This window comes from Nicotiana attenuata, unplaced genomic scaffold (assembly GCF_001879085.1).
Source record: "Nicotiana attenuata strain UT unplaced genomic scaffold, NIATTr2, whole genome shotgun sequence".
Lineage (NCBI taxonomy): Eukaryota > Viridiplantae > Streptophyta > Magnoliopsida > Solanales > Solanaceae > Nicotiana > Nicotiana attenuata.
The window spans coordinates 147331-160113 of record NW_017670366.1 but is presented as its reverse complement, the minus strand read 5'-3'; the positions used below and the strand labels follow the sequence as shown (position 1 = coordinate 160113).

Sequence of the window (12783 nt, the reverse complement as noted above, 5' to 3'; positions counted from 1 at the left end):
TTCCGTCAAGCCCTGTATGAGTAGTGAAGAAGTATATAGCACTTTGGTTGGTTGTTGACCAACGAAAAACATGGGAGAAAGATGCACAAACGAAAAAGGGCTAAAAAAAGGACAAAGTGATTTCATATATATATATATATATAAAGATATGGGTTTCCAGATTTAGATCGAAATTTTATCCCCAAAACCTATATTCATTTATGTTTCACTTGTGCGTTTACAATATCAATATAGGTAAATTCATAATATACATTAAGAAAAATAGTTTGATATATATTAAAAATGTAAAAGAACCAGACAATGACCGATAAGCTTGAGGGTAAAATAGGTAATTTGAAAAAGCAATTGAGTTTGGAGGAGCAGAACGTCTATTATTTAATATTAGAGGAGAAGTTTGATTTTTAAGCTAAAGTTGAATGATCAAAATGATTTTCATAGACTAAAGAATTGAATATAATAAATAAGCTTAATTTATAATTTTCAGCCTAACAATCCACTTGTCAAGAGATAGGCAAGTCAAACAACAGACACAAACGGACCTTCTTCAGCAAATCGACACAAAGCAACAGAATTTATAACGTGAGCACAAAGCCGCAATAGAAAACAAGAGCATATTCCTCTCCGTCTCCGGCCACACTCGCACTTCTTTCACTCTTTCCCTTTACTTCAGCTTGCCAGTGAACTTTCCTCTTCAGGGTAAAACCCATAACCCAGTTTCTATTCAATCGATTTTTTTTATTTAAATATTTGCTTGAAAAACTGTTATATGCAACTCAATTCCATCTACATTTCGCTCTCTCTATTTTTTGGAGAGCCTTAATTCTTCCATTGCTGAATTTGGTTCCTCACAGAATCGTTTGGTTGCTGCTATGCTGCACAGGTACCATTTGGTTCACTAGGCTTTCTCCTCCTTTTTTTTTTTGTGTGTGTGTGTGTGTTTTGCTTTTGTACTATTTATTAATTTCTTTCCTTTTTTTTTTGTTTAAAATTTTTCCTTTTTCTTTGTATGCCTTTGTTGAATTAACTGCATAAAAAAAGGAAAAAAGGAGGTATCTTGGTATTTCCTGGGTGGTTGAATGGTTTTTGTACATTTTTTTCCCCTTGCAAGTGAAACAATTAGATAATATATGAAATTGTAGTTGATTTTAAAACCATGTAATACCAATGTGTCAAAGGGACTCATGAATGAAATGTTTTTAAAGTGAAAAGCACAAAAAAGCAACAAGGTACATGAGCAGTAACATAGCAAGATTTTTCACCAAGGGGTGTCAAAATATAAAGAAGTAAATACACGAAGAGATAAAGGGGATTCAACATATAGTATAATATATACATAATAGTAAAAGAGTTTACCTTATCTACGCAGTGGAATTTTCCATCAACCCTTTCATAGAGTAGCTTCGACAATGTCCATGAGGCATGAAGCGAAGCCATGCATCGTTGAAGTGAAGCGCACACTTTAATTAAAAAAATGAAACATATACGAATTTATTACTATAATAGTGTAAATCAAAACAACTGATTTCAGCATCCAATATACAATAATGTCAATGTTAATGCAACTCAATAAAGTATAGATTCAAATATTCGACCACTTTTTTTAGTTTGGTTTGGCATCAAATAATTGACCACCTCTTGTTGGGATGATTTTGTGCGTCATTTTCTGAATTGCACACCTTTCTGAAACACATGGCTTGTCCATGAAGCAATAGCCCCTGGTTTCACATTGCTTTGTCGCTTCAAGCGATGAAATGATGTCTTTTAGTAACACTAGACTCGAAAATTTTTAAACTTGTAAGAGTATTAGGTTATGATATGAGCAGAAAACTAGATTGATCAGAAATGGAAAAGGAAGTGAAATAGTGTTCAGAGTGAGAGACAGTTCTTCTTTTCGATGTCTGCTCCTTCAGAAAATAGGTTATTTCTTGATTGCTTCATTCTCTATACTTCTTCAGTTGATTGCTCCAAACTTGAGAAGCAACCCACAAAGAAATTTTGTGTGGTTTACTGATTGAATAAAATACTGTGTCTATAATTTGCTTAATGAGATCCAATCCAACTTTTGATTTAATTGGCCCATTAGGTATAAGATTCTTTATCCTTGGCTATCATCACTTTTCGTTCTATATTTATTGACCCTTTAACTCCTGAATGCTTGTTCATTGTTTGGCTCAGCCACCAGAAGCTCAAACAAACTCCATCAACTGCAAGCAGCCTTCTAACTTTCTTGGCCTTCTCCTCCTTACCTCCTTAGAGAATCTCTCAACCCAAGTAAACACTGTTAAATGCTTGTTTCTTTCTCTGTTCCAGTAGCTAAAGATAGGAAAATCCGAAATGACTGGTATGTTAGTGATACAACTAGTCAATTAAAACAGGAGTATCATGGTGGAGGAAGTTTTATCTCGCCAATTTGATTTTCATGGACAGCTAGACTAGAGAATGAAAATGAAAAAGGACAAAGGAAGATTGTGAAATCTTGTGGATAAATGTTCTAATTGTTCTTGAGAACTGAATACAACCTTATCTTTCCTACTTTTCAATGCATTCGTAGTATGAATGTTGTAAGAACCGTACTATTGAGCTGTCTCCATAAGTTGCCATAGTAATAGCGACCTACTTTTACTTCATCAAAAAAAATTGCGACCTGCTTTATTCCCATTTTCCATTTAAATTGACGGATACAAGAAATTACATTCATTTATTCAATCTTTTTTTTTTCTCAACAAATACCCTTTGTCAATTTCGTCACATTCAACCAAATAGGTTATACATGTTACCACGATTTGTATGATGATTGTTCGCTATTCTTTTATCAGAAAATTCAAGATTAATAAATGCTTTGTTTGTGAAATAAGCATATGTCCTTGAAACTTTGTTCTTTTTGAGAGAAAAAGATAAAAACTCAATAAAGGAAAGAAAGATAAGGCTTCTTCAATCTGACCACTTGATTAAAAAAAAAAAAAAAAAAGAGGGTTTTCTTCTGACCTTGGCTGGGTTGAAAATTTTATTTCTAAATGGACTATGTAAAAACTTTAATCCATTTAACAGAAGTTTTTCTCAATTTAACTATCATTAGATTGTAGTCAGCGTGTTAATGATATTACTTTCCTTAAATTATGGACATCCTTGCTGTCATGCTGTGACAAGGACTGGAATGCCTTTGATCATTGTATTTGAAGACCCAAGAATTGTCTTTATTAAATGATAATTTTATTATCATCTTAAATCTTAGTTTGTAATGTTTGTTTATCTTTTGGGATGGCAATTGTGGTGGGAAGGGAGGAGAAGGGGGATGGAATCGGTTTCAAAAGTGAAAGACTTACCATGCTAGTATCTCCACTGTTAATGCAGGACTTATTTTGGATTCATTTCTGATCTAGTCAAGTAATTTCACTAGCCGCTGCTTTATCAATATATTATTCACTTAAATCAATTGCTGATATTTCTCTTACTTTTTCCTCTTCCAATCACTATTGACAAATGCTTGATGACCCATTTACTCATGATCTCTTAAATGACCTTAAGAGTTAACTATAAGAAGACGTGAATTTATAACCGATGCATGATCCTGGATGAATTTTGGTGAAATGAATAGCCTTTTGTTATTAAGCTTGTCTGGATTCGATAAATGCTTTTTTCGCAATTTTTGGCGTTAAGATCTAGGTATTAAATAGTTCTAGAGAAAACGACACATATCCACCTATATTTGCAAATTTCATTCAATGACACTGATTTTAAACAGGTGGCTGCGTGGTTTTAGTCTTTGAGAGAGAGACGGAGAGAGCGAGAGAAAGATGAAGACTATCTACTTGACAATCTAAAGCAACCATGCATTAGCCCTTGTCCTTGACTTGGTTAAGATTGCACTCAAGGAAGTGAGATTTTCCTGAAGGTAAACCATGAATCACATTATTCTCTTGGGTTTCTTTTTTGTGAGGTGGAAATATGGAGATCTTTAATTTATCTACTAATTCTGGGAGATCTAGTTGCTTTTGTAGATAAATATTTGAAACAATTGTCAGAAAATTTTGATCTTGTTTATCTAAGCTTATGGTGTAGATTTATGGTTGATCTTATCTTTCCAAATCTTGTATGCTTGTTACGCTCGCGCATGTTCTGAAAGTCAGGGTCTAGCAACAGCTTGTGCTCAGTTCTTATAGTCCTCAATTTGTTTGACATTGTGCAGGAGCACCGAGATGCATATAGATAAATCGGGTTAGTTTACCTGATAAAAAAAAAAGAAGAAAAAGATATTTCGGGTTACTTGCACTTAGACCTTGCACCTTGCATCTATTGTACAGATTACATTTATGGTATTTGTTCATGATAATTTATCATTTCTCTTAACTGCAAGTAACTCCTCTATCTATGCCTATGCTTGGGAAGCATTTATTTTACTAGGATAATAGTGGTCAGACGTACTATTTCCATATTAGATAGGAGTTGCAATTTTGGTCGTGAGTCATGAAGTTCAACGGGACTATGTACAAAAAAAAAGAAACCACCTACAAATAAAAATGCAACATATTTTTCCCTGTCATTTACTTTTAGGAGATCTCCTTTTACAACCTATGTGACGATAACTCCAGCAAATTTATGTCAACAAAGCCACCCCCAGTAAACTGTTTACTTATCCTAAAAGGAAAAATATAAAAAAATTATCCCAGTAAACTGAAGGAATAATATGCAACAGTAGACAAGTTTGTGCAGAAGTAAAATCATTAATTTAGCCTGGGACCGATGAGAAAGTCTCTGGTTTCAGTACCCTAGGCCGATCACATCCTGAATACTTATAGGCCTTATAGGCCTATCCGAGCAATATACTGGTCAAATTTGATATATGTGTAGGTAAAGCTGTTCAGATTGAGTAAAAAAGTGTTCAAAAGTCTACTTCACCAAAATCAGATGTAGCATCACTTTTGAAGTTGGTTTTATTGTGCTTGCTTTTTCTATGATCTCCCAAGCGACTGCGTATTGCTTTTGCCTTCAACTGTGGTAGTTGGAGAGGCTTGTCTTATCTTCAAATTCTGTCATTTTAGGGATTCGTTTTAGCTTCTATTCGTAAAGAAACAGTTCTGCGTTTGTCCAGATTATTAATGGTTTGAGTTTGTAGCAATTACTTTTCCTGAAGTGTAAAAGCTCGTGTTGGCATATTATCCTGAAGGCATGGATGGGGACTCCTTTTGGGTGGAAGAATTCAATGATCAGTTACCCTTTTCTTTAAAAAGGAAGAGAAATGTCAGAATCAAGAAACTAGAGTTTGTTGGATGGGGATCCAAACCATTGATTGAATTCCTTGAATCAATTGGTAAAGATACAAGCAGAACATATTCTCAACAAGAGGTGACGGCTATTGTCACTGAATATGTAAATTCGAATAATCTTCTTAATCCACAAAAGAAAAAGAGGGTTATGTGTGATGTGCGACTTCATACCCTTTTCGGAAAGAAATCTATACCGCGGATAAAAATCTATGACTTGTTGGAAGTGCACTTCAGTGAGAACCATGATGAATCAGAGGATGAATCTCCTAACAATTCGGAAGAGGAGGATATTTTGATAGCATCTAAGGGAAGAAAAAGTACAGTGAGTCCAAAGAAAAAGGCTCCTGTTGTTTCTAAAAGCTGTTTTGCAGCTGTTATTGCTGAAAACATTAAGCTTGTGTACTTGAAGAGGAGCTTAGTTCGGGATCTTATGAAGACGCCTGAAAGTTACGGAGATAGAATTGTGGGTTGCTTTGTGAGGGTAAAATCTGACCCAAATGACTACTTCCAGAAAAACTCCCACCAGCTTCAGCAAGTTGAAGGTATATTGTCATTGTGCACTTCTGTTTTCTGAACATCCTGTAGTGACTAAAAAACATTGATGTTGCATTGATATTTCTCATAACAGAAAACTTCACTCTCTATAAAACAGACTTGGGCAAAATGTAAGGAAAACAACAATCCGGCCTTTAAATTATGCTTCCCTCCTAATATGTCCATTTACATAGTCATAGTCCTTTGCAAAAGCATTTCTAGTTAAATTAGAAAGAGGTGATTGCTGAGTAAAAGCTTTCTTAAGATAAAAAATGGAAGTAGTAAATACTCAGAAAATTCTTTTCTATACTTAAAACTATAAAAGGAAAAGGAAAAAAAAGCAAACTAAAAAAGAAAAGAAAAATATCACTATTCTACCATTCTGTAGAGATTCTGCACTTTTTTCATCACTGGACATGCTATGCTATGTTTCTTCTATTTGTACTGGTTAACCAAAGGAAGCAAAAATTGTTAGTGGAACGGTAACTTTATAAACTGAACGACACTTATGATTGAGAATACATGTCCTGACTTCTGTAGGTGTCTTGTCCAAGACAAAACAATTTGCTTGCCTGCCAAAAAGAATTTTTTTGTGTAATGTAATTGCTTGCTTCTGCTTATAGTTCTTTAATTTGTCTCGAGAAATACTTCTAAAAGAGGCTATCTCCTCTTATTGTCATTCTCTCTCCTCCCCTCTTCATTTTCATTGTTCCTTTGTGGAATTCCTAAGAATCTTTCCTTCAAGGAAAACAGAAACAATTAGCTACTCATTGGTAATACTATTTGCCTAATTACTGAATATGTGGTTTTCCTGAAACTTCGATGATCAAGACAATTTTGCATTATCTCTTAGACCGTGCATAGTTGAAGAGGACCATGAAAAATGGAAAAGCGAATGTTGTCTTCTCCATTAAATCACATTCTCTGTCCTGCTTGTTTTTTCATTGTAAAGTTGAATGCTTCACAGGTGTAAGAAATTTTTCAGCAACCAGCGATGCTGCTTTTGAAATTCACCTTCAACTTTCAAATCTGATGAAGGACATTCCCATATCTTCCTTATCTGATGATGATTTTTCTGAGGTAAGCAACTACTAACAGCATATATGGTCAATTCTAGTGTTGGATGGCTTTAATCTGAAATTACTCCTTTCTCTGCCCTCTCTTTGGTGGATTATGGTAATTCTGAGACTTCCGCTGGCAAAACTTTTGAGTGGGTTTTAATGTTCACAAAGACGAAAAAATGATTTCGAGAAATTGTATTCTATTCAAAGGTCAAGGCATGCACCCGAGGATGCTCAGTTATTGACCAAAACTAGGAAATTACAAGCTTAAATATTATGATTATAATCATAATTTATTGACCAAAACTGGGAAATTACTAGCTTAAATATTTTAATTAGAGTTATTACATATTTTTAAAAGTCTGTTTATGTACCTTGGATACGCCACCAGATACTTGCTTGCCAATCATGGCTTCGGCAAATTGAAAATAAATCAACTAGCAGTGTTTGTCTTTGCAGGGATTTGAACCCTGGTCTCCTATGATATTCGTCCCACTTTATTGACCGCTAAGCCACACCCTTGAGTGAAATATTTGCATTTTGTTGACAAAGTTACTTCTGATTGTGTGTACAACCTAGGTGCTTGGTGTGAGAAACTCCTTGCCACCTTTGTTTTTTTCCCCTTTGTGTGTTTTCCAATCTGTAACAAAACCACGATTTATATTTGGACTTATCGGGACAGTTTTGCTTGGTATTCATTACTATTTATCTCTCTCTTTTTATTCTTGAGTTCTGCCTCCCAGCAACTGAATCTAACTAAAGTAGTATAAATGCATAAAAATAGATTTTTGGATATAATAAATCTGCTACTTCTGTGACTACTTACATTTAGCGTGAATTTCATATTTGTATAATTGTTTGTTGCATTTGGATAGAGTGTATTTGTCAATTTCTTTCAGCAGAACGGGTCTAGGATATAGAGTAGTCTTTCTCTCCTGTGTGGTGTTAATCAACAGATTTTCTCATGATATTCCCTTTACTAATTTAACAAGATTGTAGGGCTCTATTTTCCCTGTATAACTAATATCTTATGACTGCAAAAATCTAGTTCGCCCGTGATTACGTTCTTTTTATGATATTAGATTTTTCTATTAAAGATATCTATCCATATTACTTATACAGTTATACCTAAATATACCATTTCCTTTTTTCTGAAAATATTTGTCATATTTCACTTCTTGAAAAATTAACATAATACTCTTTGACCAAGATTTATTGTAGATATTTTTGTAGTTTTTGTTTTTTAAATAGTTTCAAATTTTTTAAATGTTATTATTTAAAGATGAATTAATCTATGTAAAGACTAACATAAAAGCTGATGCAAATTGACTCTGATAACAACAATGAAACTAGCGCGGAAGGATTGTATAGAATGTATATTTATGTTGAGCGGGTTTATAATTTTTTTTCTTTTTCTGATGAATAAGTTTCATTAAAGAGGCATCCAGAAGATACAAAAGTTTACAAAAGAAGTGTGTTGGCCCCATATGTTGACTGGATGTATCCTTTTGTACAACCAATCAATTATCATATTTGGCTATTTTTATACTGGACGTCATCTACCACAACCCTTCACCTTATCCTTGGTTACATAATACATATATACACATACGCACAAACACAAAAAAAGTTATAGGTCTAAAATTTATATATGTGCAAATGTAAAAGGCTTTTCTTGTGTATGACTACCTGCTGTATACAATTGTATTGCTGCTTCATTGGTCCAATATTTGTATTTTCCCGCTATTTTCTAAGAATTCTATATTTTTGACAGGAGGAATGTGAGGAGTTGCGTGAAAGAATAAAAGCTGGTTTGCTCAAGAAGCCTACTGTTGTAAGATATCTTAAGCCTCAGCAAGTTTTTCATTCTACAATTCTTAGGTCTTTCACAGTGAAATAGAATGGAAGCAAATTTATTTGATTTAATAGATCTGACCATATTAGAACTGCTGGCTGCTGGTATTTTACCATATTTTCATTAAATTTGCCTAAATTGAAGTGCAGATCATCTGCTGACATGAATAACTTGGCAGTGATGCTTTAAAGTTACTAGTCAGGCGATTAAATCCTCTGCAGCTTCTTCGGCAATCCAGCTATTTACAAAAGATATACTATACACACTTCTTCTTCAAAAAAAAAAAAAAAATCTATTGTGCACCTTTTTTCCTTCCCAAAGAGGGTGAAATCCACAAATTGTTAAATGCTGAAGAAATCTTTTGTGCACCTTTTTTTCTTCATGAAAACTTCAGGTTTTCTGTGCTTTAATATTATAGTATTTTTGTGGAAATGATCAAACCTATATAGTTGAAAAGACATGGAAAGAATTGTATATAAAATTGTCTTCAGTAGGCGTGTCTCTTCACATTAACTCTTCTTTTCTTTAACAATCTAATAGTCTTTATCTTAGATCCTAACCTCTAACGTGACTCATTTCTGCATCACAAAACTGCTGTTGTTATTATGTGGCATTAAAAATAAACTAAATTTGTTCCGTTTTTACTTCTGGCGCTTCTTAGGCTCAGAGAAATAATCAGTAATGTTTTCCACGATGGAAATTTCTAACCCCACCCCCTCCAATATTAGCCTTTTTTGAAAAATAAAAAAAAATTCTGGAGAATGCAGCATTTGGAAATTGTCAGCTACTGTATTCTTCTATCAATGATTTATTATTCTCAATAATTAGCTTGGATTTTGCATGCCTCTGTGTTGACTACATTAATACTTAATAAGTTCTGGTCCTATTCTTTGCTTCTTATGAATGCTTTTATTTTATGTGGGAAAGAATTAATTTTGTGTATTCATGACTTGTTAGCCAACTATAGGTTGATATTTACTTTCATTTTGAGTGACGTGTAATCCATTATAACTTTGTTCTCAGATTAGTAATTTATGTCTTGTTTTACTTTGACGTCATAATTTTGTTTTCAAATTGGTAATTAATTTACCTACTTCCTTGGCAGTTGGAGCTTGAGTCAAAAGCCCAAGTTCTGCACAAGGATATCACCAAGCATGTAAGTTTGGAATTCTCCGCCGAGTCTCTGTCTGGTTGCCCTTGTGAACTGCAGGATGTTACTCATTTAGTTGCTTGTTACTGTATACAGATTGCTGCTATGTTTTTCATCACCATCCCTTGTCATATATATTTGTTTTTGACTCTTATCTCATTTTGATTTGGTTACAGTGGATTGAGAGAGAAATTGCGTTGTTACAAAAGCGCATTGATCATGCCAATGAGAAGGGATGGCGCAAACAATATCCTTTCATATATCTCAAGGCTCCGTTATTTAAATCTGCATCTTTATGGTTGCATGGCACAACCTGTTCTTTGAATTCAGCAATTTCTTGCCTGCATAAGAGAAGCATAGTTCGTAATTGTTGTCTGCAGATTATATGTTGGTAATCATCTCCAGAAGCTCAAACTGTCATATGCACAAGTTTAGTCAGAGGGACTAGACTCAAATAACTGGAACTTAAAGTAACAAGAGAGTCATTGTTCGAGACAGTCTTTTGATCTATTTTGCACCTTTCATATTTCTGGACAGAATTCATGTACCTTTGTTCAATTCAAGATCATGCTATTGAGAATTAGCGTGGATTTGTTTTTGGTCAAGAAAAAGCTGGGTTGTTCAAAATCAACTGAGACATACTTCCTTCCTGAATGTTATATGGTTCTTGGCTGAAACTTATCTCCTGACTAGTAAAGCCTGGAATGATGCTTGCTGAGAGGTTTAGATGAAGTCATGAAACTCCAATGCAATGTTGATCAATAACATTCTTGTATTTTTGCCACTTTAACTTGGTCATGAAATAAGGCTTCAAACACCAAAACCTTAATATGGCTTTTTATTTTGTTAAGAGTTACTCTGTCCATCCCAAAATGTATGACCTAGTATTACCTATGCGGTATTTTAAGAGTAAAACATTTAGCTCTTTATTATGTTGACTTTGGTAGAAAAGAGTTATATAGTCTCGCCATCCTGAAAAGTTAACTTTATAGAATGACGAGTAAAACGTTTAGCTCTTTATTATGTTTCATGTCCCAAACTCCCAATTTATGTGGCATACTTTCCTTTCTAGTCTGTCCCAAAAAGAATGTCATACTTCCAAAGTAATTTAACGTCAAAGTTCTTATTTTATCCTTAATGAGATGATTTGTAGCCACATAAGTGTGTATGGCTTGTTTCAGGCAATAGTAACAAAATTATGCCTCTGGTTGGGGCTTTGGTGTAAAAGCTAAAAGCCTGTTTGATACTTGCTGATCCTGCTGATGAACCTGTCTCCTTGACCTACTTTAGTAGTTACACTGTTTGAGTTTCTGGAGAAGAAGCAGCTGTTACAGACAAAAAAGGAACAGGATAGACTCTTTTCCATGATGCCAAAAGTTGTAGCTGAGGAATTAGAGCCTGAAGTTAAAACAGTTGACGCCCTAGAAGAAAATGCAGTGGAACAAGAAAGAGAAAATAGTCGTTCACCAAAGTCAACTCCTGATGGAGCTACAGACTATTCTGGTGCAGGTGAGTTCTAACATCCACTCTGCAACAGAACTTTACAATATCTAAAAACTTATTCAGTTAAACCCTCCATTTTTTTTACTTTATGGAGCTTAGCCATTTTCTAGAAGCATACAGATGTAAGCTTCTTACATCCGCATATGTCAGCCTGAAAGCTTAACAAAGTTTAGACGCAAACAAGTTATTTTTGAGATTGATACTTGAAACAAGTTAGCTTTTAAGTGACTTGATAGTGTTAAATAATTTTACGCTTTCTAGTATTAACCAAAAACAAGTTATCCCCAAGAGAGGTAGTTTCAAGTACCTTGGATCTATAATACAAGGTAACGGGGAGATTGATAAGGATGCCACGCACCGTATCGGAGCTGGTTGGATGAAGTGGAGGCTCGCTTCCGGTGTCTTGTGTGATAAAAAATATGCCGCTGAGACTTAAAGGTAAGTTATACAGGGTTGTAGTTAGACCAACTATGTTGTATGGCGCAGAGTATTGGCCGGTCAAGAACACTCATGTCCAGAAGATAAAAGCAGTTGAGATTAGGATGTTAAGATGGATGTGTGAGCATACCAGGTTGAGTAAGATTAGGAATGAAATTATTCGGGATAAGGTGAGAGTGGCTTCTGTGGAGGAAAAGATGCAGGAGGCGAGGTTGAGATGGTTTGGGCATGCTAAGAGGAGAAGTATAGCCGCCCCAGTCAGAAGGTGCGAGAGGTTAACCTCAGTGGGTATCATGAGGGGTAGAGATAGGGCTAAAAAGTCTTGGGGCGAGGTTATTACACGGGACATGGCCCAACTGGAGTTGACTGAGGAAATGGCCCTAGATAGGAGGGTGTGGAGGTCGAGGATTAGGGTAGAAGGCTAGTAGGTAGTCGAGTGCATCTCTTTGTCTTTCCAAGTTTGCTATCATTAGTTTTAGTATGATATCCTTTTATTCCTAGATTGCTATTATTACCTAGAAATTAATTGCTTTCTTGGCTTAAGTATTTTTATCTTGTTGTTATTCCTTCTTGTTGCCAATTGCCATTACTTTTGTCATTCGTTCTCCAACCGAGGGTCTATTGGAAACAGCCTCTCTGCCCTTCTAGGGTAGGGGTAAGTCTGCGTACATCTCACCCTTCCCAGACCCCACTTGTGGGAAAATACTGGGATTGTTGTTGTTGCTGTTGTTGTGATACCTGAAACAAGAAATTTAATATGAACAGATTTTAGAGAGAGAGAGAGAGTTGTTTTCAATTATTTTGACCAGGGTTGGTGGTGGGGGCAGATAAATGGAGATAATTTCAGTGGAAGGGAAGGGAAGGGAAGGGAATGAGAGGTAAGAATGGCTTGAGTGGGAAATGGAAAACCAAATTAGTTGACTGTCGAACCGGCAGGCAATTTTTGGACGGGCTGAACTTAGTGGTGACCTCCCCCCT

The 12783-nt window shown here is 35.1% G+C and overlaps 1 protein-coding gene across 5 annotated transcripts in view; it reads left to right on the top strand.

The window, feature by feature from the left end:
* The first annotated feature begins 513 nt into the window (after positions 1 to 513).
* Positions 514 to 12783, top strand: part of LOC109238436 (uncharacterized protein At5g08430-like) — a 15335-nt gene continuing 3065 nt past the window's right edge. Inside the window, exons 1-9 of one of the 5 annotated variants that reach the window (XM_019404903.1) lie at positions 515 to 696; positions 852 to 880; positions 3743 to 3892; positions 5114 to 5806; positions 6766 to 6878; positions 8634 to 8693; positions 9820 to 9870; positions 10041 to 10111; positions 11162 to 11373. In XM_019404903.1, the coding sequence (XP_019260448.1) occupies positions 5167 to 5806; positions 6766 to 6878; positions 8634 to 8693; positions 9820 to 9870; positions 10041 to 10111; positions 11162 to 11373 (1147 nt within the window). In that variant the 5' untranslated portion in view covers positions 515 to 696; positions 852 to 880; positions 3743 to 3892; positions 5114 to 5166. Of the gene's footprint in view, positions 881 to 3742; positions 3893 to 5113; positions 5807 to 6765; positions 6879 to 8633; positions 8694 to 9819; positions 9871 to 10040; positions 10112 to 11161; positions 11374 to 12783 lie in introns of all 5 variants that reach the window. The other 4 variants (XM_019404906.1, XM_019404904.1, XM_019404905.1 and 1 more) reach the window with 4 other exon arrangements.